This window comes from Rhodamnia argentea, chromosome 1 (assembly GCF_020921035.1).
Source record: "Rhodamnia argentea isolate NSW1041297 chromosome 1, ASM2092103v1, whole genome shotgun sequence".
In the NCBI taxonomy this organism is placed as follows: Eukaryota; Viridiplantae; Streptophyta; class Magnoliopsida; order Myrtales; family Myrtaceae; genus Rhodamnia; species Rhodamnia argentea.
Window position 1 is genome coordinate 34,703,523 of NC_063150.1, and position 26,589 is coordinate 34,730,111.

At 38.1% G+C, this 26,589-nt stretch overlaps 3 protein-coding genes across 5 annotated transcripts in view; 1 reads left to right on the forward strand and 2 right to left on the reverse strand.

Annotated features, from left to right (window-relative positions):
- On the reverse strand, positions 1-23,933 carry LOC115738859 (glycine--tRNA ligase, chloroplastic/mitochondrial 2). Of its 3 annotated transcripts, none has more exons than XM_048272821.1 (37): positions 23,611-23,933; positions 23,302-23,352; positions 22,246-22,313; positions 21,556-21,637; positions 21,394-21,457; positions 20,464-20,519; positions 20,223-20,300; positions 19,973-20,047; positions 19,827-19,897; positions 17,718-17,834; positions 17,538-17,639; positions 16,205-16,331; positions 15,584-15,667; positions 15,414-15,500; positions 14,690-14,791; positions 13,330-13,393; positions 12,621-12,676; positions 11,696-11,767; positions 10,054-10,136; positions 9,027-9,075; positions 8,004-8,066; positions 7,769-7,858; positions 7,608-7,694; positions 6,838-6,909; positions 6,685-6,743; positions 6,303-6,396; positions 5,209-5,427; positions 4,904-4,998; positions 4,477-4,567; positions 4,283-4,387; positions 3,001-3,039; positions 2,402-2,491; positions 1,848-1,946; positions 1,208-1,289; positions 935-1,020; positions 381-533; positions 1-330 (listed from the first exon to the last, which is right to left on the reverse strand). In XM_048272821.1, exons 1-36 carry the CDS (start codon positions 23,848-23,850, stop codon positions 435-437), a joined length of 3,198 nt encoding a protein of 1,065 aa, XP_048128778.1. In that variant the 5' UTR covers positions 23,851-23,933; the 3' UTR covers positions 1-330; positions 381-434. The 3 variants fall into 3 exon arrangements, with proteins under 3 accessions (XP_048128778.1, XP_048128772.1, XP_048128782.1); XM_048272815.1 differs by having other exon boundaries at positions 1-342; positions 378-533; XM_048272825.1 differs by having other exon boundaries at positions 1-342; positions 378-533; positions 22,242-22,313; positions 23,611-23,635.
- LOC115738865 (annexin D2) overlaps positions 19,775-26,589 on the forward strand; it is a 21,414-nt gene continuing 14,599 nt past the window's right edge. Inside the window, exon 1 of the mRNA XM_030671637.2 lies at positions 19,775-19,790. The gene's annotated coding sequence lies outside the window, so the exon portion shown is untranslated. The remainder of the gene's footprint in view (positions 19,791-26,589) is intronic.
- The window catches only part of LOC115738864 (UDP-N-acetylglucosamine transporter ROCK1), a 4,746-nt gene continuing 3,394 nt past the window's right edge, over positions 25,238-26,589 (reverse strand). The window contains exons 6-7 of the mRNA XM_030671636.2: positions 26,249-26,323; positions 25,238-25,657 (exon numbers count right to left, since the gene is read on the reverse strand). Of these exons, the coding sequence (XP_030527496.2) occupies positions 25,496-25,657; positions 26,249-26,323 (237 nt within the window). The 3' untranslated portion in view covers positions 25,238-25,495. The remainder of the gene's footprint in view (positions 25,658-26,248; positions 26,324-26,589) is intronic.

The following is a 26,589-nucleotide window of genomic DNA, read 5'->3' on the forward strand; positions in this document are numbered from 1 at the left end:
TATCAATAAAATGGCATTGTTAAACAAAGCAGAACTTTGTGTATATTGCTTCACACAGCTCATGCAATTTATAATATCATCAATTTCTTTTTCAATCGGGTGCATTACATGTGATCCTATAATAAGCATTCTACATGAATTGTCCACAATCTTTTGGCCATAATACGCAACTTGCTAGGCTTCACGATTTCTTTCACATCCAAGGCAAAGGACACATGAACCATGGCTCTCTCCTTTACTGAAGCCTAATCTCCTGTATGTACACCTCAATGGGAATCACAATGCTATGGTTACTGTGGTTTGCTTTCTTTTTAAGCTGGTACAACAAAACCCCAACCAACAACCACCCACCCACCACCCACCCCCCCGCGGGTGCGGCAAAATAAAAAAAAAATGGAGCTCTCGGAACAAAACAATATTTGCTCAATGTCAGCTTAAAATCCCGGTAATGCTGACAGATCGGCAATGCCACTTGGAAGGTCGGAGATTTCTTTAAGAAGCCTAAGCCTGTTGTTTCTGATTCTGTCATCCTCCTGCACAAAGAGATCTAAACCCATGACCGGTGTAAATAATCAGTTGCACATATACATAGAAATATGATGGGAAGTGTCACTGTGGAGTAATATCATGAGGATGCTCCGAGTTGAGCTACAGACCACTTCATCCAATAAAGTCAGAAGGTCAAAGTTGACGCTGACGTCTCCTGTCCCAGAGACTTATGTCGTTTGGTGCTTACGTGTTCATTCGTAACTCATGAGTATAAAGCATCTACCTTTCATCCAGTTTCAAATACACTGATGGCAACACACCAACCAACCTAACAGATGGTCCATGAATCTATACGAATATTCCGGAAGTGCAGCAAGCGGTCAAAATTTAATTTCCCCGTGAAACCAGATTACTCATATATATCATGAATTGAGGAAAAACATACCACCATGACAAAAACGTTATTGAAGAAGTCCTCCAATGGCTGTACAAGCTTTGCAGATACATCAACAAAAGCATCAACCTCAATGGCTGAAGGAGAATGCAAAACTCAAATCAGAGTGGAATCAATTTCAACATTTTTTTATTATCAGCAATTAAAGACAAAAGAAAAGTTGGACTACAGGACATTCATTAGATTAAGGGGCAGAAGGGCTCGAAAAAATTACAATTGGATCGGAAAAGAACAGTGACTTTTTTATGGTAAGTAGATCAATACCAGGATTTATTTGGTTTTTTACTGACAAGAAGGTGTCCCACAAAGCCCTCTCTTCACTTGTGTCAAATGCAGCTTCATTCACCTAAACAGATGATAGCAGAAAAAAGAGTTTCCAACAGCATTATTTACAACACTATACAGGACTTCAGAAACGACTGAAAGACTTCCATGAGAATGTCAGATCGACCTCTGGTAGTTGGGTAGATAACTGACTCTCATCTTACAACATTTTGACGAGAACTATTCCATACTGTTTCAAAAGTTAAGGTTGGAAGAATAGTTGCCTAGCTCATGACAACAATGATCGTGGTGAGACAAAGTGAATAAGGACATTTGCTGGAAATGTAGAATGTGGACATTATGAAGGGTAAACCACTTCTGGTTTGCTAATCTATACACTTTCAAGAACTCATAGGCTCATTCACCATTTTTATGGGGGAATGAACAAATCTAGAAAAGTGTACCTTTGACAATAATATAGGACTAGTAGCACTTATTTCCTATTTGATTTCCAGAATTTATAAAGCTTACATTATGCCTAAGATTCCTTGATATTTATCTTCTAGCATATGTACCCAAACATTAAAACTGTTCTAATATTTCATTTGTATATAAAATGTCCTCTTCTAGTCAGAATTACCTCCATGGTGCCAACATCCTTGCCACGGGTTATTCTCGTGGGGCGAGAGTATGCTTCAACAACCTTTGGGAAAAGTTCTCCTTTTGATAGAGCTTCCATCTAGAAGAAAATGTTTGACATACAATTAAAAGTTGATGAACATCCATGGGTAATGGCAAAGCAGATGAATGACTTTTTGTCTCCTTTAAGTACTAAGAAGTTCTTATTTAAGAATTTAATATCGTAAGTGTAGGATAACCTTGAAGCAAGTATACATAGGTCAATAGAAAAAATAAAGCAGTATATATAGGTTCAGCATGCAAACATCTTCCAGTTGCTTTCTCAAAGGACATCCCTCCCTCTTTCCAACTTCAGTAATGAGAGCACTGCACTGTCTTATCAGCTACACATATCTACATCATCTCTGGACTCATGTTGAACTATCAGAAACATCTGTTTTCGTTTCAGCTCCAAATCTAGTTTGAGCCTTTTAAACGGCTTTTGTCTTACTGACTGAAGCATGAATTGAAGATGAGGTTTGAGTTTCTGGAAAAACTGGCAACAGGTTCACTTACTTTGAATGCAGATTTTGCTGCGAGGCAAGGCACGTTTGCCCGTTCTAGAAGGACAGATCGAACTATTTCAGGACTAATTCCCTTATCAACCTGAAATTTGAAAAACCATTTTGTATTAGGTCAAAAGCTGGCTGCTCATCTTATCTCTTGCCAGAAACTATAATAATGATGGGAGAGACAATCTAAGTACCAGTTCCATAAAAATAATCAGTAGGTAGCAACACAAGGGAGCTGAAAAATGATGTTAAATGTTGACTATTGTTTCCGGTCTTGTATCTTTTGGAGGTGTACGTTGGATGGTATAATGTGGTAATACAATACCATGTTTTTGGTACAGTAGAATAACCATCTTATTTTGTTAGACTAGTTTAGATATCACCAATATATCCACATGCATAGAATAATAACGTGAGCCGTATTCTTTTCCATTCACTTTTCTGATTGAGCTCTGCAGCAAGGGAGATGTACATACCCAAATGCTGGAACTAAGTACAACTTCCTTCATATCAAATAGAGTATGATGTGCACATGAAATGTCAATTTAAGTAAGAAGTCCCATAAAGGCAAAGTAAGAAGTCCCATACACAGAGTACACATACCAAAAATTGCTCCAATCTCCGAGTGACAAATTGATGTACCTAAAAGAAAATAAAATTATCATTACTTGGAGTAACACTATTGAATCTATTAGTGCACGCTTAACTCAATCAGGAGGTACACTTTACTGAATTACTAGTTCCTGGGATAGGCAATGTTTCAAAACAACTTCTTTTGGGAAAAGAATGTTAGAAGTGCCATAACTTTCATATGGCGGTCATTTTGATGCCAAAACTTTTCGCTGTATCACTTATGTGCCAAATAAGAGAAAAAACGATTGCTTAAGTGCTTCCGGCGGCATATTCTGGCCAAAAGTCCTATGTGGCTTCTTAAATTATTGTTCAACTCCAACATGGCTTTTTAAAAAGAAATTGAAGTCCAACATGGAAAATTTTCGTCCAACCAGGCAAAGTGGCTCTATTTTTCACAATGGAGAAACAGAGCTCTGTTTATCTTGTGGTTCGCCTTGATAATGCTCCCATTCTCATTTGCTGCAGCTCGGGATGACGAAATCCGAAGCATGGGCGAAGATGGGACCAGTTCTTTGAGTTTAGAGGAAGAAGAGGAGGCTTTGCAGTGAAGATGAGACCATGAGTGAAGACGAAGATAAAGCCAATGACACAGGTCGGTTGAATCTACAATCCTTGCGGAACATCGAGGAGATCTTGAAGATCGTGACATGGCTGATCGACGGTATACGTGCCCAACGACCCCATCTTCAACAACCACGGGAAGCTTTACATAATGCCTCTCCACTTAATCTGCTTCAAGAATCACCTTGAACTAGAACACCAATCACTCAATTCTTTAATGACCTCAAATCTGCTTTTTTGGGGCTCTCGCTCACTCTCTCGCAGATAATCATTTGCAACTTCACAAGTCATTTCAATGGGTAGGGTTAGGGTTTGCTTCTTTGCCCCAATTTTGATTGAAATTCTCCGGCGAGTCCACGTCAGCCATTTTATTATAAATTGATGCCACGTCGGATTTCCGACATCCCAAATCAGAGTTGGCACTTAATTGATTGTTTATTTGCCAAAATGGCACTGAAGTCATCCATCGAAAAGTTTTGCCACTAAAGTGAGCGCTGTGCAAAAGTTATGGCAGTGTCCTTTTCCCATACTTTTCAATCCACTTTGGATCATGCAAATTCATTGTGCAAGGCACATAAAGTTGGCCGCTCAGCCTGACTGGAGGATGCCATGTTTAGGGACTGGATGCTGTCGTCACAGTAATGGGAAAATGCACAGCCATTCAATCTTTAACACAAGTCAAGGATCTTACATTAGTTAATGTCCTCTCCTCAACTTCAAGGGGTTGGACATCAGCTGCAATTCCTAATGCATGTTTCAGATTGAGGTTCTTGTCCTTCTCCACCAGCACTTGAACCTAACAATACAGCAACGTATTCAAATGATAAATTGACCTTTAAGTGCATCACCAACGGGAAGCAGCAAGAAAGGACACGGATAACTCACAAGTCCATAAGAAATTCTCCTCAACCCGAAAGGGTCATTGGTTGAACTAGGCTGACAACCAGCAGCAAATAGGCCAACAAGACTATCTAGTCTGCACAATGGTATCAATGGAAAATTATCCAATTAAGCTCAGGAAGAAAATTTCTGCAGACTATGCAGAATGCTGTTCGATTGTGTTAAAATCATGAATTCATAACCAAAGTAGTAAGATGATAGCACCAAAACCTTCCAGTTTACAATGTAATGGCTTAATACTAGGAACCCTTCCACTAAATTATTCTTGAGGATATAAACAGCTAGATCGGTAATTGGTAATGAAACACAAAGGACATGAACTTATGTGCTCTTTAACAACAAATTACAGCATAATCTCCCATGACATGGATCATCAGGTGAAATTATGAGCACTCTCAATAGTTTTCTTCACCTGTCAGCAATTGACAAAACTGTCCCCACATCAGTCTGGGGAAGGATATCTCCAGAAAATCTAGGAAGTGTAATCTCAAACAAGGCCTCTGCAATCTGCCAAAGCCATAAGCATCAGGATGAAACACATGTATTGCCATGTAGAACAAACCTGGCACTAAAATGTGCCACCATAAGCAATTCCCACAAATAAGATAACACAGCAAAAAATCAAAACCTGTTCCATCCGACCCCAAACAAAGAAAGAAAAAAGAAAAATCCTTCTGGCAAAGTGAAGTCCTTGCAGAGACTAAAAATGAAGTTAACCTGCTCAGGATAGCCATCTCGAAGAGCATAATGACGGCCCATTATTCCGGCAAGGGAAGTAAATTCTGTGACAACTGAGGTAGCAAGATCAGACATAGCAAGTGATGCAGCTTCTTGGACAAATTGTAGCTTATCTTCATTAACACCCATAGCCAAACTTAGTTTGGTTACTGTGCTCTGCAAACGCGAAATCTTATCCAACATTGTTCCTAGCTTCTCCTATTTAATCATACATAACAGCAAAAGAATGAATTATTCCAGGTACTGATTAAAACATCCAAATAATCAGTATGTAAGAAGTAAATTATGCTGCGTTGAAGAGTCAAACACAAAAATTACCGAAGAAAAAGGGAAAAACAATGGGATAACCAAACTGAAGATTGAATCGATGTAGGCTTTACATTTCTACTAATGATGACATCGTCTTATCCATAAAGAAAGTAGAGCATGTAGTTCCGTGACCTAGAAGTTTTTGACCATGAAATGAGGCTAAGCCAAAAATCATAGCTGATGACCATAGACATTGCTAAGAACAACTATTATTGGAGATAAAGTTTCCTGACTTTGGATATTCCATGTACATGTTGTTGTTACTTGTTGCTGCTGCATGTCTTGAGAAATACTAATCTCCCATCATTACCTCTAGAGTATTGTCTCATCTCAGATTTGTAGAACACGTTAGAGAGGGAAAATTGACTAGATTTGCATCGTTGAGGATGAAATCAGCTTCAGAAATATGCTCAACTATTTGAAGAGGAGAGTCTTCCTAAGTTACGCCAATTCAAATACTTGATCCAAAACTAATTCTAATGAGACCTCCGTGTATGTATACCTAACATTATGGTATGCTAATGATTTCTGAAAACTAATATTTGGCATGTATAAGAAGGAGAGAATTAGTGCTTGCAGAACTACTTAGTCCTACCACCGTGCACCTGGGTGCGTACTGAAATATTATTCTGAGATGGTGCAAATATACCCTCTAGCTGTTGACCATCTACAACTGGTCGCTATGCAAGCTTGAGAAGCCAGATCTCATATCATGAAACAGATCTTACATATCCTGTCAGACTGCACACAGTTTACAAACTCACATGAAAAAGTATCCCTTTTAATTGACTTTGAAATTCTGACAATCTTTTACGTGTATCCATCTCATAAAAGAACTTTGCGTCTTCATAGCGAGCTCTGCAAAATAGATAAAAACCGGTCAAAACTACTAAATGGCAGTTCAATGAACAAATTTGCTCAAAATATTTTGTTCAATTGCTATTAGAATGAATTGAAGGTAAAATCATTTCGTTAAATGAGTTTATTTCACAGTACTTCACAAGAATTAAAGACCGGCCGTAAGTGCAGTATTTTCACGCTATTCATTTTGCAAAGTTCTAGTATGCCAAACAGAATCGAAGAAAGTAGATCATTCATTCTCTGCTAGAAGAATCATCGGGTGTTCAAAGGCAGATAGATGTAAACCTGAGAACAGCCTCATTTCCTTTCTTGACTACTGTCCTGTCAATTGTTCCATTTGCCACCTAAAAGGTAATCCCCATGCCGGACTATCAAATAAATAGTATTAACGTCTATCACAGCCGAAAGAAATTGCTATATTTCAAAAGAATCTCTCACAGCAATAAAATATGGCAAGAGCCTCCCACTTTGATCAGCTATGGAGAAATATTTTTGGTGCTTCTGCATAACCTGCACATTGGAGCATAAACAAACTCAACTGAAAACAGAAAAATAACAGCTACAAAGTAAATTACTCGAATGCAGTGGACACTACTACATCCACAAACTCCAAATGACATGAGGAATACCGATTGGTTTTACATGCACCATTCGCATTATATAACTTCCGTCATTGCAGGTGTTAAATGTGCATGTTCTACCTGTCATCGAAGTTCCATGATTGAAGTAATCCCAGATTAAGTCATATAGTGTTAGTCTGGCTCTAATCTGGCAGCTTCTTATTTCACTGTTGCTAGTTGGCTTAAATAATTGACTAAGCCTAGCAAAGACCACTTGTACCGTATATATTGTAATCAACATATTTGGCGCTATATCATGCTCATTTTGCAGATTGATTCCAGGCAGAAAGATCTTAATATCAAGATGCCACGTTTAAGAACTCATTCAAAATCCAAAATCATTTCGTGCATCACTTTTGGAAGATAAGCCCACTCCTCACCGTCCATTGCAACCCCAAACCAACAGCCCTTTTCACCTTAAATGGATGGGAAAGAATACCAGAAAACCAAATATATGACCATGCCGAAGACTAGTTTGCAAGCCAACCCAAACACTAGTTTGCATTTTCCCAAGGTAATATTCCCAAAGAACTAGCAAAAGAAGCCAACCCAAACACTTGTTTGCACTTCCCAAGATGTGAGACTTACCATAGTTAAAAGGTCTTTGGGAAGCTCCAGGAATGATTTGTTGAATTCCCCAAGAATTGGAACAGGTGCCTCAACAAGATTGACAACCTGATACAAGTTGAATTGGTGTTTAGCAGCAAAGTCGACAGCTATATTCAAATCTATTGCTTAAGGATTGTTACCTCGTTAAGTAATCCGTCATTGACAACTATCCGACCTTTGGCACTTTCTGCAAGTGCAGCTGACTGCCTGAAAATCTGATTTCTCCGTTCCTGCATACCAAAGAATTTTGAAGATCAGTACATCAACCTTACTATGCTATGACAGGTTTTCAACAAAATGATACGTTTCCAAAATGGATTATCAAAACCCAAAAAATTGACCAAAAAAAATGCAAATCATTTGTTTATATTATACCTCAATATCAATTTCAATTCCAGCTTTCCTTGCTAAAGATGCATAGAATTCTGCACTTTCCACCTACAGAGGATTTTGGAATTTAAAATAGACGCCTGTCCATAGGTTTTAAATAACTTCATAGAAGAATGGAAAAGCAGAGCAGTAGCAAAAATGCAAAGAGAAAACTCCTACCAAAAAGAGTACGAAGGGAAATCACAACATTATTATCCTTCCACTCATGTAAAATCAGAAAATAATGTTAATGCTCATCTCCTGGAAGGAGTTTGGTATTATCTTTTGCTCCTGACCTTGTTGAATAGTAATTATCTAATAACATAATTTGTTCTTGAACAGCATGGAGCCCTTGCGTAGTTAAACACATACTGGCCAACATACTAGGTGGAGTCACAGTCCTAATAATATAATAGACAGCTAGCTTACACGCCAATGCAATGATGCTACCTTTATTGGAATATTCAATTCATCTTCCCAAACTCCGTGCGTCATATTCATAGAATTCATATTTGAGGAGTCTTTCCTTTCAAGTTCCATTGCAGTACCACGAAACTGCACTATTTCATCTTCAACATCCAAAAGAATGCTTTTGATCGCCATCCTCCTCCTTTGAACACACGTACAGCTAGGTTCTTTTAACAGCCATAAATGGCATGGTGCTTATAGTTGTATTCATTAATTTTGTTGACATAAATTTCCTTTGTGAAAAGCTACATCATGCTAAGTATTTGAAAATGGACTATGCCATGCTGCATTAGATGTAGAGAAAAAAACGCCACAGAAGAACAAACCAGGGCACCTAGTTCTAAAGGAAAGTACCAGAGACTGAAAAGGTGAGGAAAATTCAACCCTCGAAAAGAATGGCATAAAAAGGGCAAAGCATACTGGAATTGAACAATAGATTGAGGAAAAGGCTAGACGACAGAGTACACTGATAAATGACATAGAGCTTTTCAAAGTAATAAAACACTAAATATATCCATGCCCTTGAAAATACTACAACCACAAGAAACTTTGGATACTTACTAGGAAGGTGGCTGATGGAGTATTACGAGGACCATAAGATAAATTTCCACTGCAATAGCGCGGGACATGCATACGAGTGCTGTCAGTGCTCAATGTCCAAATAAACTTGAAAAGAAATGGCAAACATGGACATGCACTGGCCAATGTGAGGACTATGCATGGGCAGGTACCATGGCCGAAAGTTCAATTGCTGAATAAGAAGACTCCCCTAAAACTAAGATCTATCTCTAGCTAATTGAATGCATTCCAATATTAGGACACAAAAACAAATTGGAATAGTAGAAAGGAAAAACAGGTTAATTTGACATTCTGGCGTCCAAATAATCATAATGCAAGTAACTATCTATCATATGCCACTTAGCACTTGAGTCAGAGCAGACCCCATAAAATAAGGAAACAAAGCCTAAACACTTGCATTTCTGCATAAAAAGATATTTTTGAGTTATGTCTTACACACTTTTTAAACAAAAAGGAAAACAAGAAAACCATTAAAGAGAGATATCAAGGGGTACCTCAGAGAGAGAGAGAGATCAGTGTATCCCATTAGAATACTAGCTGTATTTAAGAGAATGTCAAGTAATCATAGAACTTAGCCCATGTTCAAGAATGGAAAAATATGACGCTTGATCAGCTTAGAAATTTCGACCTTTCAGAGCAAGTCCTCTTCTTACCACTTTCTAAAATAAATAAATGGAGCCATTGTTTAATTTTAACATCCCCATCCTTGATAAGACAGGTTTTCCAAACTCAAACGACTACCCACGTAAATATGCAAAGCACATAGATAAATGCAGAGAAGCACATAAATATTCAATGAGCAATGAAAAGCAATTACTCCCTATCATTTGAGCAGTTATTACTTGTGCAAGAGGTAAAACTTTCATAACTTGCACAAGCAGTTATTTTCAGATTTCAGCAAATCACAGGAAATTAGACCACGCCAGAAAGACATCAAATCAAACTAACTCAATAATTGAGATAGGACACAGAGAAGAGAAAGATGCAGGTACTGAAACTTCATAACTACCTCAAAAGTCCAGCAAATGTAAATGGCACAACTACATCTCCATGGAGGGCTAAAATCCACCGGATAGGTCTGCTAAACATCACCTGGACAATACAAAAGTGACATCATTAAATTACGAAGGCTAGAAATGAACATCCTGACCATCTATCTCAGCGGATGATAATGAGCATCAGGACAATGCAGGTAGAAAAAATATCCTATAAGAGCCAAGCCAAGGGTGAAATGCACAAATCACTTCATGGATTGTTTGATATATTAGACTAAGATTTATCGTATTCTATAATTAAAGAATGTGTATGTTACTCATTGAGATGTGATACAGTCTAGAACATGTAAAAGCAAATGCGACCCAATCGACAGCAAATAGCTCTTCCAAATTTCATATATTGATTACAAAATTAAGGATGTGAAAACATGTAGAACAAATTTTGGTTAATGGATTCAACATATACAAAGAGTTATCCAATATTACTGAAAGATATGCACATTAGAAGGCTCGTCATCACTTTGCAGAAAGACGTCGGGTATAAGTATGTTAGATACAGGTGACTTGATCGGTTAAATAGTTTCTCTCTCCAGAAAGCATACTCCTTTTTACCTCCACATAGAGTAAATACTTCGTTGTAAATGAATGAAATACTAAGGAATTGTCCATACATAATCATTATCATTGATACGGTCCCTTTCGAAATAATATTCCTAGTCTTATTTATGATGAGGATAATATGTCTCCAGTTAGGAAGAATAATTAATGAGCACCTATCTAAATGATGGGTTAATCGTTTAATCTACAGTTGATAAAAGCTCAAGAGTTTAAACAAAACACCTCACAGCTCTATTTGTATCTCTAAGGACAACAAATACGTTAATAATTTTAGCATCTTACCGTCATCATCAACGAAGAGCCATCTAATAAAAGAAACATCCCCAGATGACTGACGGGATGAGCCTATTTAAGACCCATCAATAGATGATTGATGAGATGAACCTATGTTTTATCCCAATACTAAAAGCATGAACAACATGTAACTAGAAGTTTGCCTTAGTTTCAGTTGTCCACGAAAATAGAGGAAGCATTTCAGAGAAATACATTTGGTAGAACGATAAGAAAAACATTTTGAAAATACTATCACTAGATATATTGGACCAAACCATGGTGATCACCTTTTGAGGTATGTTATCTGTCTTGAGCCAATCCCCACCCGTCGTTAGAACCATCAATCTCTGTTTCTCTTTGCAAGTGTATACTATGAGGAGCTAGTAAGACTACTAAAATTTTGACCATACCAAGACACTGAATGTCATGAAGGACTTCCCTTTGCAGCGATTTAATGAAGATAAAAATGGGTTCAAGGCATAAATGCAGTGTTTCTTTTTCGTTGGTCGAAATATAAATGCAGTGATAAACAAACATTAAACCGTAAAAAATGGAGCAGGAAAAGGCCCACAAGCCATACACATATAATTCAAGGCATTACAGACATACAATAAGACCAATATGTTTTAGTGAAGTTGCCATTAAGGTTCATTAAGCATGAAAGCTATTTCCCAGAAAAATCAAAATAGAACAACAAGAGTGAAAGAGAGCATTGAGTTTTCAGCAGAGGATGACAAAGTGAGCAACAATATAAGATGTGTATACCTGAGAATTCCATCGCATTGACTTTGGAAATGATATTTTAGCAATTGTACCGGGCAAATCTTCAGACAAAACCTTAACATATGAGGGAAATTAATTATCAGAATCACACTTATCCAGACAAAAACCCATTGCCCTAACATAGGACCCGCATCCAATAATCATGGTATATGGTGATCCTGAGCATAAGATGTATATGTTACATTTTTTTCCACAGAGTGGTATGATGCTACCCTTTGCCAAAAACCAAAATAAATAGTTTAAGCTGCCGGAGAGTTGACGCCTCTCGAATGATGCCTAGGTTACGCTAATGAGACTTGTTAAACATTCTTAATAAAGATGGACTCGACTTTCAAAGCATTGACTGTACATAACAAAAAAGGTCAGCGCCTTAGATATTTGGCGTCTTTCCTTGTTTCTTTCCTTAACAAGTGCAGTACAGGCACTATTAAAGAAAATTCTATGAAGTTTTCCATCTTGTGACTTATCTTAAATTGGTGGTGAGAACATGCAAATTTTTTATCACAAGTTTTACTAATGCTATTGTGAAGAAGAAACCATGAGTTTGTACTCCATGCTATAGTGAACAATTTGGGGCATACAAAGTATGCAGCCATTCCCTTTGTTGAACTATCAGCTCTCGCATGTGCTCTATTTTGACTAGTTTTACCACGTTACCAACAATTAAAAAATCAAAATGGAAGCTAGAACGCCCTTCCACTTGCAACTCTCCTTTTCAATAGCGTATAAAACAAGTTTAGCGACAGGAAAATTAATTTTGTTAAAAAATTTCAAATAAAAAATTTGAAATTGACAATAAAACATATATAGCAGCAAAAAGCACTGTGTATCCTCCTTGGGAGAAGTGAGACTAATTATTACCAGTTATAAATGAATGAATGAACATATAAATAAGCAGCAAGAAGACCTGGAAAGCAAGTCGAGCAGGTTCCTTCATACGAACATACACGTAATCTGTTTTCCCTGAAGAAAGAAGAAAGCAATATTTACCCATACATAAATATGTTACTTAAGAAAACAAATCAAAGTGTGTTCTCTTCAATGCCTATTCTAAAGTTTATTAATGGCCCATCCTTATGAGAAATCCATCCATACATGATGCAGAAAGGACATTCAAACACCTGACAGATATTGTGCAGCAAGCATAACGCTTTCAAAGTTGTCTAAATTACAGACTGCTTTTTTACATATTTAAAATTCAATAATCATCGTTTATTAGTGCCCTGAGAAAACTCATTAACAGATTATTTGGAAAAGAAAACTTCATGTCCTTCTTATCATCTCTCTCTCTCTCCCACTCCCCCTCCTGCTCCCTCTTTCCCTCTCCCTCCCTCCCCCCCTCTCTCTCTCCCCTCTCCCTCTGGGCTAGCCACCTTTAGTGTCTTCAAAGACAATAAAACAGAACTTTGTGGATGATAGGGAATGTTAGACTGATTCCAAGATAAAGTGCACATATTCTAGTTCAAGTTTTCTTTTCCATTTCTCCAATTTTTGAAAGATGCAAATGAAGTACAAACTGCCTTGAAGAGAACTTGCATAAGTGGAAAACTAAAGCTAAGCGGATAATTATGTGTAGAGAAGAAGAATTAACCCCAAATAAATTCAACTTCTCTTACCATCAGGCTTTGTATATAATGAGTCCGGGCCAACAAAGTATCTACGGCAAAAACCTTCGGCAGCCTGATAAAGATGAATTCAAGACCAAATCAGTTTCTTATCACTCGACTTGAAAGAAGAAAAGGATCTCATAGAGCACACCCCCCCCCCCCCCAACGCACACACACACAACAAAAAAATAAAAATAAAAAACCCAAAAGAGAACCCCTCAAAAAAATTTCCAGTTATTATAATTATATCCGGGCTTTAGTATGTCTTGAAGGTGAGTGTAGCCATCTTCTCTAAAAGCTTAATTTGGAAGAGAAAACGTAAGAAGATATTCTGAATTTTAATAGTCCCCTTCAAGAGAAAGTTGATTCAATGACGAAAACATAAGCGAGCAAACCCCGTATGGGTGGGTGGAAGAGTTCTTGATGCTCATCACACATAAATGGGTGAAAAAAGTGTTCAACACTGTTGAAGTTGTTGTTGTCCCACATCGCCCAACAACGAGTCTTATATGCTTTTTATATTCATGAGGTCTTTGTCCACCTAATAGCTTAAGTTTTTGGATTGGACTTTCTTACACGGTATCAAAGAGAGTGTTGCCTGCGTATGTGGGTCCACCCCCCATTAGTCAATTTCCACGTGCCACCAGTAATCCAGCTTGACCATGAGAGGGGGTGTTGAAGTTGTTGTTGTCCCACATCGCCTTACAAACCAGTCTTATATACTCTTTATATTCAGGTGGTCTCCGTTTATCTAATACCTTAAGCTTTTGGAATGGACTTTCTTACAAACGCAAACTTCTAGCTCTAGTAGTATCTTAAAGTTACGTGAGGAGGCCATCCTCTTTTATATATGTTAGATTAATCAATTATTAAACCACACTTTCATTTAACAACTTAAGCTTTTAGAACAGTTGGCAGTGGTTCCACAAAATCTCATATGGTATCGGGGTAGGAGGTCCCGATTTCAAACCTTTCTAGGCCCCGATTTGTCTCCCCAATGAAATGTTTCCATGCTTAGTACTAGGCAAAAAGACCGGACTAAGCATGAGGGGAAGTATTACATTAATTAAATATTAAACCACACCTTCATCTGAAGCTTAAGTTTTTAGAACAGTTGGCGGTAGTCTTACAAAATCTCACAATATCTCAACAAAATGACAGAAAATGTCAAACCCTTGTAATGCATCGAAGTCATAAGGGATGCTACAAACCTTCAATGAGTTAAATGACACATAAGATCCGTTTATATCAATCAATGTATTAGTAAATGATCGCTGCAAATACAACTCCTCTAGTAAAATGCAATTAACCGCTCATCCAATAAGCCCGAGCTTTCATGAGCACAAACATCAACAGAAGAGAAATCAACCTTAGTGGGTTTTCCTTGTTCATCAAAGGCTTTTGAAGCAGGAGGACCTCGAACTTCAATCTCATTGTCTGTTTGCTTGGCATAAAGACTCTCCACACAGATCTGGAAATTAAGCATATGCTAAGACTTAAAATCATGCAAATGGAAACCTATAAAAAATGAAAAACCTAGAACGTGATGTTTATGAATATCTCAATTATACACACCCATAGCAAGAAAAGTTTTGCATCCTGAGTTAAAGGCAAAAAAAATTTGGTCGTTCTTCCTTCAACAAACTAAATTTTTTATTCTAATCCTGCAACTTAAGTTTCCTTACACCTCTGACTGCAAGTGAACTCATCATAAAAGAGAAATGCATCCTTCACCCAATATACAAAAGAAAGAATGAAAAGTCCAGGAGGGCATATGACAAGTTCTCTGATGGTCTAGCATGCTTCCAAGGGTTTCCCTTCATTCACCACTCATCCAATTTTAACCACCCTTGTTGACATCTCAATCAGTCAAACTTACTCTATTGCTCCCTTTCCATAGATGGGAAAGGTGACTCTATTCTGAGAATACCAAACAGACTGATGCTGCTGTAACAAATTATAAGATGAAAAGCTCCAAATAATGAGAGCTGAAATAGATGAGAATTGCATTTCCCCTCTATGAAGCATAACAGAAGTCACTGAGAATATGCAAAGGACGATATTATCAAAAGCCTACAAAATGGAAGCAGTACCACTAGTCTGCGAGGAGTGCCAAATGCTTGAACTTGACCATGGTCCAATCTTTTGGTTTTCAGTAACTCTATTACTAGATCTTTAAGCTGTAACAGAGAACATGATCATCGAAGAACCAATGGGTTACTCAGTGGAGTTGAAAAGAGATTGTTGAGGAAGAGAAGAATACTTGTTGGCTTGCATTAACTACATCTTGAGGTGGCATCTCTTCAGTTCCAATTTCAAGTACAAAAGGCCTCGGTAGATCTTGAACCTGCAAACAATACGACAGAAAAAAGGGAAGGAATGATGATTAATCGTTTTAGCTGAAAATATATAAAGTCAATGATGAGATCCTTACGTAGACCTTTGGTAAAAACAACCACCAGAACAAGAAACCGATCACAATACTTTGAAAAGAATTATAGCATCATGTGAAGGTATACGTCCCCAAAATTGAGTAAACTTTGGTTTGCCACAACATCTTTCTTCATCTGTTAAGAAGAGCGTTGATACAATCACGATGGAAGAAGGGTAAACAGTTTCTTAGAAGCCTATAATCAACTAAAACATGTCAGGGGCGGGCTTGAAATCCGAAGGCATTATCCCAAACTCTGCCTAAATCAGCACTAATTCAACTTTGAGAAGGTTTATGTCTAAAAAACAAGGGCATTAATTAAAAAAAAAAAAAAATAGCTGCCCTTCTGAGAGACTATGCAAAGAAAGGGTAATTGCATATCCAATGTTTCGTAGCAACTGCCTAACAGCATACAAAATGGAGAAAGTAATTCCAACTGATTTGTGTATTTACCTTGTTCAAAGCTGCATCGACAACCTCCAGGGGACAAGCTAGATGAACAGGTTCACAAACAACACCAAGTGGATGCCCTAGCGACTCCCTGGTCTTCAACCATAATTGCGCACATTGGCGAGCTAAACTGATCAGAAACAGGAATTAATATGAGCAGCCAGGAGATAACTCTTAAACTAGCCATGTCTTTTTATCATCCACCGACATAATGTTAGGGGAATAAATTGAGTTCAACCTACATAATATTAGGTGAATAAATTTAATCGATTTATTTTCTCCTCCAAATTCTGAAAGGAGAGGATCTCAAACTCGTGATATTTATGTAACATAAAGACCATCTCAACGACTCACTTACCCCTAAGCTGTAAGGGCAGTTCAACCACTGCCAAAGTTTTCAAAGTGGCAAGTTGGCACTCATACATCACATAGACTTGCTTTCTTTTCCTTAAAGAGAATGAAAAAGAGCTTTTTCCACCACAACTAAGGAAACATGAGTATTTTGTAAGCTCAACTTCACCTTTTGCTTGCTATGTAAGTTAAGGACCTAGTGGCTCCCGGATGAGTCTCCCAATCCATATGAAGCCCAAGATTTTGCCCTTTTACCTCCTCTTGGCTAATCAAGACGTGCTATTCTAGTAATTTTACCATGATTTCAGTTACCCACGCATATTATGTCTCAAAGTTGAAGCACTTCAACAATATAAACCAAAAGAGACATGAAAACGGGATGAGAAAAGAGATTAGGGTTCTCTTATATAACTGGAACTTCTTCATCAGGAGTCTCACCTCATCACTTCTTTCACCAGTAAAACTTGTCCCAACAGAAATTTGCTAGTCCAAAGAAATTTGCTAATCGTCTATTCAAGGAGCACAACAACTGCCTTTTATCCTCTTGGAACAAATGTTGCAATCCCCACACACTTTAGGTTGTGGGTGGCAAAATTACAAGTTTGGGGAAAAATTTTCTCAAAGGGACAAGTGCAAACCTAATAGTTCAAGTTACACACTACAACTCCCTTCATAGTGTTTAGGGTGTGGTGCAGATCGGAGGAGGGGACAAGGATAAGAGCAAACTGACCCTGAAATGGGTCATTGTAGAAATTTTTGATACACAAATCAAATGTTAAGCAAAATTACTTTTCACCATAAAACAACACTTAGGTTTTATGCACAGTCAACATTGAAATCCTCCAAAACAGATTTGAAAAAGAAAATCTCCAATTCAACAATTTTGACATCATGATGTCTTCAACAAGAAAATCCTGAGCTCACTAGAGTGGCATCTTATGCAGAAGTATTAAACTTTTTTCAAGGTGTTAGCAGAAGACCATACCTCCTCATGCGACCAAAATACCTAGCACGTTCCGTCACCCCAACGAAGCCCCTAGAGTCTAAAATGTTAAAAGCGTGAGACATCTTCAAAAGCTGATCATACCTAGCATGTTGCAGAGCAAGTGATCACTAGAACAGAGAGACACCTGAAGTTTTGGAAAAATCTCAAAACACAACATACGCAGGGATTGCCAGGCCCAAACCAAGCAAGGAACGAGCTTCTTCCTCAAAAAAATCAAAGTGCATTTGGAGATGATTAACACTTGCATGCTCAAGATAAAAAGAGCTCATTTCTTTCCTGAAATACAATGACAAATATAAGAGGCATCATCTGCAGTTTAAAAGTAAAGCAAATCAAAGCAGGGTGATGTTAGGCAACAGCAAACTGATGAGTGAAAGGGAGACAGTTACTCTCCAACTCATAACTATAGAAGGAGTGTGATCTCAGCATGTTTACATAGACATGTATCATTTTATCCTTTTTGTATCCTTTTGCAACATGAGCTCAACTTTTGCATTCATCACTTTATCTTTTTGAATCTTTTTGCACTGAAGCTTATCAAGCTTCTTTGATTGTTTCGCAGTAAATATAATGTACTGATTCAAAATGTCAATGAAAACACGGAAGAGTATAAACTAATCAACAAGTGTTTTATCAGGAACTCAACAATTATGAAAGTAAGAAAAACATATCGTTTTCGAGTATTGTTAGTATAATTTTGCAATCGAGCTTCTCAAACTGAGCTTGCTAGCCACTTTCTAATTTGTACATGTGCGTTTGCATGCTCATTATATGAATTAGGAGATAAGTACATTGGCCAGAGCAATAGTACGCAGTATCAGGAGCAAAGAAAGACCAGAGCCCATCTTTTAAAGACCTTGAAAATATGAGAGTGCATGGAAATCAATCCCAAGTATGGGAATCTACTGCATTCTTAGCTGACTATCAAGATAATAAATGTGCCCTCATTGGGCTTTAGCTGTTAATGTCAATATTTCTTTGATCCTCCTAAACCAATGCCAGCCTTGAAGAGAAATTGGAGGCTGGTACCAATTGTACTCCAATCTCTGTTCCAAATCAAGTACACAAAATAGATTGAAACCCTCCTCATAATAACTGAAATTCTTATTTTTCACCCAACCAATAAAAGATTCTCGCAATCAAAGATTGACCTAGCATATTAGCAGAAGACAGGATCTGACTTGGTATGCATGCACTTGTCTCATACGATACTACTAGTGAAAAGTTATGATATTCAAGGAAAGGGAAAATTCCTCAGTGCATCAGTGCCATTTGCCAAATGAAACCAGTGAACACAAACTTTCTAAAGCAGCCCTTCCAAAAAACCTCCCTTAAAGGTGGCAAAAAATTTTTTTCGGAATATGGCATTTCCCCCATCAGATATGAATGAGTTGCCCCCGTGACAAGTGAAATAATGAGGGGATGATGACAAAGGAATCCAAAAACCTCTTAGATCTGGGTACGTGCCATTCCTAGGCTAAATCCATGTTCACAGAATCTGATCAGGACTCTTAGCCAGGTCCTTGCACTTACATGCTGCAACCGCTACAATAGCCCTTTTAAACAAAAGGTGAAAAAAGTCCACAGATTCATGTCATGCAGTTGGGATAATGCCTTAGGTTTTTTTTTTTTTTTCATTCCATTTCTTTTCGTCCTGTTTGGCCAAAACTACTGCCTCCCTTTAGTTGACTACGTACACAAACCCTAACGGAAAGCAATAAAGGAAAACTTAGATGCTTCTCTATGCTTCAAAAGGACTAAAAATCTCTAGAGTTTCATTATATTTATTCTATTACGTTAGACCATATTTATAATTTTTTTTAGAAAGATACATAAGGCTTCATTAAGAACTTACCAAGGGGGTACCACCCTTATACAAAATGGCTTCATGTATAAGCCACCTATATATGTGTGTCTAACTTTGACATAAAAAAAAAACAGTAGATTGAGTCATATAATAAAATAGTAGTGACAATCATAGCATAGTGATTGCTTGTTTAACCCCCTTGATGAATATTTAAACAACACATGTACGCCAATCAACAGATGAACTTATGATGGTTCTAGAGACAAGAATCTTATTGAGCCCAATTGATGAATACTTAAACAAGACATTTACCACAACTAGGAGATGGACTTATGAGGGTTCCAAAGACAAGAACAACAAGTTCACAGCCGTTAAAAGTAGCTCTTACAATAATTAAATAGTAGCACAGCAGAGAGAGAGAGAGAGAGAGAGAGTAATAAATGAGGCAAGTGTTAGCTTACTCATTCTCCAAGAACAGCTCCCCATATGTGATTCCCTTCGCATATTTAATTTTCTTAAAATGATCAACTCCCTAGAAGAAATCCACAGTTAAGTTTAGGCAAACTGAATGAAGTATCCAAAGAAAGATATACAAGAATTACCAGACCTGAAGCAACATCAGGATACGCTCAAGACCATACGTGATTTCAACAGATATTGGCATCAACTGAAGACTGCCAGCCTGAAGAATAAGGATAGAAGAATTGAAAACATAAGCACAAAACCTGAGACTTAACAAAATCACCACATTAGTGGTCTGAACCAGAAAAGGAGAAGGATTCTTAGAAGAGTATATCGCACATGAAAACCACACTGAATGCATGCAATAAACCTGATCAAATTCTAGGAAAGAAAACCTGCTGGAAATAGGTGAATTGTGTTATTTCCATCCCATCCATCCAGACTTCCCAGCCCAACCCCCAAGCACCCAGAACCTGTGAGCAAATCACATCAAGGTTAGTCACCTGTGTGCAACATCAAAGAAAATTCCATGGAAATAATCAAGTTGCACCTTTGTGGATCTCATCAACATAACAAGTTGAAGAATGCAAAATCAGCATGTATCATTCGGAGTTGATTATCACAGAAAGAACTTACCGGACTTTCCCAGTTGTCTTCCACAAACCGTATATCATGTGCATTAACATCAATACCTGTTAATCAGAGAAGAATTTGATGCTGAATACAATGTGCAGGAAAGGACGAACATCATCGAGAATAAGCATCCTGCTATTGCACTCAAAAGACAACTCACAAAATCAAAATCCTTAGCTATGAGTGCTTTTAATGTTTCATTTCTAAAACTGAAGGGCATTAGTTAAGAAATTTTAATTTGGTCCCTTAACAGCATAAAATGAAGTTTACATCACTCACTGTTGGAAAAGTGTCGTGTCAGAATTTGGTCATGCAACAAATTATAAAGTACACATATAACTCACAGAATGGTCATTGTCTAAAAAGCTAGTTTACACTAAAGGACGAGCTCATGAAAATCCTGACATTGAAATAAATATCCATGCCTATTTTCCACAGAAAAAGAGAGGTGCTTTTTATTTGCTTATAAAGTAAAAGGTCCGTTCCTAAAAGAGCCCACATCAGACGATCAAATATTAGATAAAATCTGAGTAACATGTGAACTTATCTCCATGCATGTTAGATTAAAGCAAGAAAGAAAAATCTGTATGAACCTCCAATCTTCACAAAAGATTGGACTACTATTGCTGTTAAATGAGCTAACTTCAAAGTTATGCCCTCCAAAAGCCAACAGACTGCTAGATTAGTTTCGCAGGAAACACATAATGGAAAATCATGTTGGATTATACCCACCGAGAAAAGGAAAAAACCTGCAAGGTAAAACAGTCACTACCATTTTATCTAGTGATCAACCCGAAAGCTTTGGTGCCCAAAAATGAAGCTTAACAATTAATATGTGAAGTAAGTTAGCACTCATTCACAGACAAGGTATAAGAATGTAATGAAGTCAACAAGCATGCATTTTAGGCGCGCCAATGAAGTTGTGGTCACTACCTAGTGCTGCCAGGCTATGTATAAATAGATCTTGTGAATTTCCAGGATCAGGCTTTAGTATTACCTGAGACCAGTAAACACATCCAAAGAAGTTAAAAATACAAACAGACAGCATCAAGGATCATACAATCCATAATGGTCAACAAGCCCGATTTAGTTAACCTGAAACTGAGTGTGTCGCTGAAGCCTGTTAGGATTTTCTCCATAACGACTATCATCAGGCCGGACACTGGGCTCCACATACCTAAATGAGAAGCATCAAATCATCAGGTTTTTATATCAACATCTGGAAAATGTGTTTGAAAGACAAGCCACCATTCAACTTTACGTTAATAGAAAACATTTACAAGATTATCTTGTGTACAATCGAAATCTATAAAAACCTAGGACTCCCTGAAAAAAACCCTATCGAATGCAACAACATTTCCCTTAATCAAAGGGTAACTACTATAACTGTCAGAAGTAAACGTCTGACTCTCTAAACTTATGCAGATATATGCAAATTTTAGCCCTCAAAACAAGACTTGTTTGTCAGTGAAGAGCTGCCACATCATGAAACTAGCATTTCTCCTACACTGCAACAATAATCTGAGGATGACTCTAAATTCCATGAGAATGTAAAATAAAAACTAATCTCATAACTTACAGGTGCAATTTCAATCTCGTTTGATGGACCATGATAGAAAATGCAATATCTCTTATGCAACACCAGTCTTGTTCAACAAGAAGTCTCCTCCAAAATATCTCAGACTTGCGATGCAAATAATTGCCACTCAAGGATATGAACACAGGAAAAGCACACAAGTTCTTTTAAAACTAACTATTGTTTCTTAAAAAAAAAGGCATACTTACGCAACATTCCATGGCTCTGGACCAAGAACCCGTAAATATGTCAGGGGATTCATAGTTCCTGCTCCTACCTAGTAATACAGATGAAGGAAGAATGAGACATGTCATCAATTCACAATGGTACGTACAGCTCCTAACTGGTATGCACAGACAAAAGCATGACGAAGTAAAAAGGAAATGGATGTTTGAACCATGTCTAAGCCAGACCAGAAACTCTTCCTTGGCCAGGATAATTACCCCTTAGACCTTCACAATCTCACAGCAGAATTTCCTGCCTATACTGGAATGGACATGTGTTGGGAGCACGCGGCAGAAGTTCGATACCTTCACCCGTGGAGATGGCCAAGAGGGAGTCCAAGCTTTTGAGTGAAGGTAGGTCCAACTAGATATGTTGATGGGCTTGGACTCTCTTGGCCATCTCCACGGGTAAAAATATCGGACTTCTGCTACGCGCTCTCAACAATTGGTATTAGAGCCGATGGTTGATTAGTGGGTCTCCAATCTATTTCGGTATTTGGTGAAAATCTCGGTGCGATGACATTGATGGAGATTCAAGTTGAGATATGTTGGTACAGAATGATACTTAAATTAAGGAGGAGCAAAACTAACACCGTAGCTCACATGTGAGGGGGAGATTGTTAGAATGCACGTGTGAGTTGTGTTAGAGAAATCCCACATTGAAGAATTAATGTGGTGTGGAGCAATTAATATATCCAAGTTGGCCCATAACTCATTGGCTTAAATTTTTGAGTAAAGGTGAGTTCAACTGGATATATTGACGGGCTCGGACTCGGACTCCCTCTTGGCAATCTCCCCCAAGGTGAAGAGGTCTCCCCAAGGTGAAGGTATCGGATTTCTGCTGTGCACTCCCAACAACATGTGAGAAATAGTACCCTACGCCATACATCACAGAAAAAAAAACCACAGACGCATGATTTCTCTTTGCTATTACTACCTCAATTTTTGTGAAGAACAGATGATCATCAACAAAAGCGTAAAGACTAGTATGATGACTAATCTACACTGAGAGAAACGTGAAAAGTCAATACTGCAAGTTACCTCTGTGTTGCTGCACTGCATTATCGCACATCCAACTGAAGCCCAATACTCCTGTTACTTCCATGACAATATCGCAAGAAGAGCTTAATAATTCGCGTATTACATTGTCCGCTAAATCTCAGACATGGCAAGAACAACCATTTTCAGGGGGCAAAAGAAGAAAAGCCTTGAGCTTTCGAGCACACAGAGAGATAAGTCTGCTCGAGATTGTCGAAAACATCAATCAAGAACTGAACCTCAAATCCTATTGAATTTGCCTACATTGAGGAGAGCAGAACATAGTTCAAACGACACATTTTACGAACCGACCTGGAGACGCTGAATTGCCTGCTGGAAAGTCGGCGCCGACGGCTTCTGCGTCTCGGTGGAGCGGTGGTGTGGAGTCGCGGAGGTCTCGCAGACTGCGGAGACGGAGGTGTTGGAGAAATGGTGGGGGCCGAGCGGCCTGCAGAGGCGGAAGGAGCTCGGCGTGCGAAAGCCGAATAGAGGGAGCTTCGCCGTGTGGGGCTTGAGGAAGGAGATGACCAAGGGGAGAGCGAGGATGGCCATGGCTTGTGCCCGGGCTGGCTAGTGGAAGCTGAGAGACTCGAAAGAACCTTAGCCGGTTCCGAGCTTTTATCTCGGAGAAGTTAACGTTTTGGTTTTTAGCAGGGTTTTATGTTTTGACCTTGCAACTGTACAGCCCGCCGTCAGTTATTTCACAGAAAGATTTTTCTTGTTCCTGTTGCTCTTTCCTGAGCTTATGACTGAACTTGATATCTATCTTCGACGGGGTCTTACAAATTTTTCTCATTAATCAAATAAGTCTTAAAGTACTTAATTTTGATCTATTTAGTCTGACAACCTTGAAAAATTATTCAATCAGAAAGTCATAACCTTTTGATTTTCACGAAATTTATTATGATTTGAGTTATTATAAAATAATGAAACACATAAATTTTATTAACTATTGTGAAACAAATTTGATCATGAGAATGAAGCCCCTCCCTCCTCCGCAAAACAACACGTAATTGGCTTCAGAGCCTGCCGCACCAATCCAACGTACCGATTTCAAGAATTCATAGACGGTTTATTATAAGTGGCTTAATTCGTGTACAATGTCCGGTGTGAGATTCTATTTATCTTGACAATAACATATAATCGTGCTCCTTCTCTCGTGAGCTTTCTTCAACCGATGTTTGGCTTTGTCTTTCAATTTTGATAATTAGACCAAAGGAGAGAGAGAGAGAGAGAGAGAGAGAGAGAGAGAGAGAGAGAGAGAGAGAGATAATAGGAAATCCAATTACTCACTTTGTTTGCAAAGAGTAGCACCATAACTACCACCATTACATACGAATAAATGGTGATATACTTCAAAGGGCAAGGGTAACTTTCTGAGAGATTGCCCCATTTTATTCTAAGATAACGAGCGCCTGTTATTGACCATCTTAAGTTCACAATGCATGCCAACAAATTTGCTTAAGTCGTAGGAGGTTTGTTTCAAACTTAGGAAGGGTTGGTAACCCCAAAAATGCCCAGCTAAATGGTACTTGAAAAGAATATTGTCATTTAATGTGAAAATGGTAGAAATATAATGGAGGGTAAGTTCTCAAATCTGGACAAATTTCACTTAGTCGCTGTAATTTATACATTCGAAACAAAAAACAGAATTAGTAATTGAGAGCCTGGATCATGCACGTTAATCAAATGGAATAATGATAAACTCTTTACAAAAGTTGGTAAATATGAAATCAAGAGGCAGTTACACCATGGATAAGTAAGTCCTCACTGAAGTTCATAATAAGTCACCATGGATTGAAAATTCTCACGCCACAGTAAATTTCCCTTGTTTGTAGGAGAACACGCCTTTCAGACAAGAAATGTGTTGGTAAATACTCAACCAAGTTGACAACTCTCCAAAAGGATTCCAACGCGGTATTAAATGAAAATCAGTAACTTAGGAAGGTCGGCAAAATTTGACATGGCGGTAATAACGACTTTCTTGAATAATTAGCTCTTGATCCACAGCGTTAAATGCAAGAGAATATCTAGAAATGATGAAATTGAAGCAGAGACTACAGAAACATCAGAGAGATTGATTTTGTAGTAACTAAAATCTAAACCTCCCCAAGCGATACAATTACCAGCTGGAAGACATGGATGATCAAATACAACTGGGGGGCAAACATTCCCCGCACGCTTGGAACACGGCAATCTAAGCTTCCTTCTTTTTGACGCGGAATGGATATTTCTGGTATATCGAGATGCTACAGATGACAAGTGGAAGAGCAACAAGACAATACAATGAAGGCGGTTTCCCTTCAAAAATGAACTGCAGCAAGGCTGTGACTAGTAGCGCGGAAACAATAACAAACCCCTGCAACAATTTAAGAGAGAATTAACCAATGTAGTAATGGGCATACCATCAACAACACATGTAGGATCAATACATGAATGCAATGCGATACGAAAAAAACTTAACCGCTCTTCCATGGCTCATTCTCACGGAAAATTTTTAAAATGACTGCCAAAAGCTGGCCAAACTAAATGCTTCCCCAAAATTTTGCATCATAACTTTAAAAGGGAGAAGATCCTCTACCCCAAATCGAGCTTTCTTTGATGTCTCGATAAATCTCAACCTTTGATCAAAGTCTCATTTCCATAAATGAATGGCTGGCATTTATTGAGGCAGCAAGGGGAGCATCTTATGGGGTAAAGGATGCATGCCCATCTTTAACATGGATGTGAAAGATCTAAGAATCACTATCAGATGTCTACTTTTCCACTTTTACTAGTTCATGTAAATCAGCCTTTCCATCTAACAGATGGCAATTTCATAATGCTTTCAACTAGAAAGAAATTACTTGACTATTTCTTTGTTTGGCCAATTAATAACCAAAGATACAGGACAGATTGCAGGATAAAGCACCCGGAGTTGCCACTATAATGCAGCCAAAGTCGACCTTACCTTACGAACACCACCAGCATAGCTTGTAACTAGGCCAACTAGGATTCCACCAAGTGCATTAGAAATGACTGGGATCTGGATGAAGCAAAACAAAACAGCATAAAATCCTCGTTGGTCATTGCTGCCGAGAAACGTGAATTAGGTGATTGGACAAGTGGTTCAGATGGCAAAGTTAATAGATAGAAACTAGTAAAAGCTACTCATGTATGTACGAAGTAGTGTTTTCGTCTGTTCCAATTCAAACCAAGAAAATTCACATGCCAGTCAGTTGCCACAGAACAGCATGCAGTCACACTCTCAACTAACTCAAGCTGAATTAATCAATTAAGTGCAACAGAAAT

Coding starts and splice junctions, on each gene's coding strand:
- LOC115738859 (XM_048272821.1), bottom strand. CDS start 23,850: ATGGCCATCCTCGCTCTCCCCTTGGTCATCTCCTTCCTCAAGCCCCAC. Junction 14,792..15,413: donor GCACTCCTCGCAGACTAGTG/GTACTGCTTCCA, acceptor CTTAATTTCCAG/ATCTGTGTGGAGAGTCTTTA. Junction 13,394..14,689: donor AACAAGGAAAACCCACTAAG/GTTGATTTCTCT, acceptor CATCTTTATCAG/GCTGCCGAAGGTTTTTGCCG.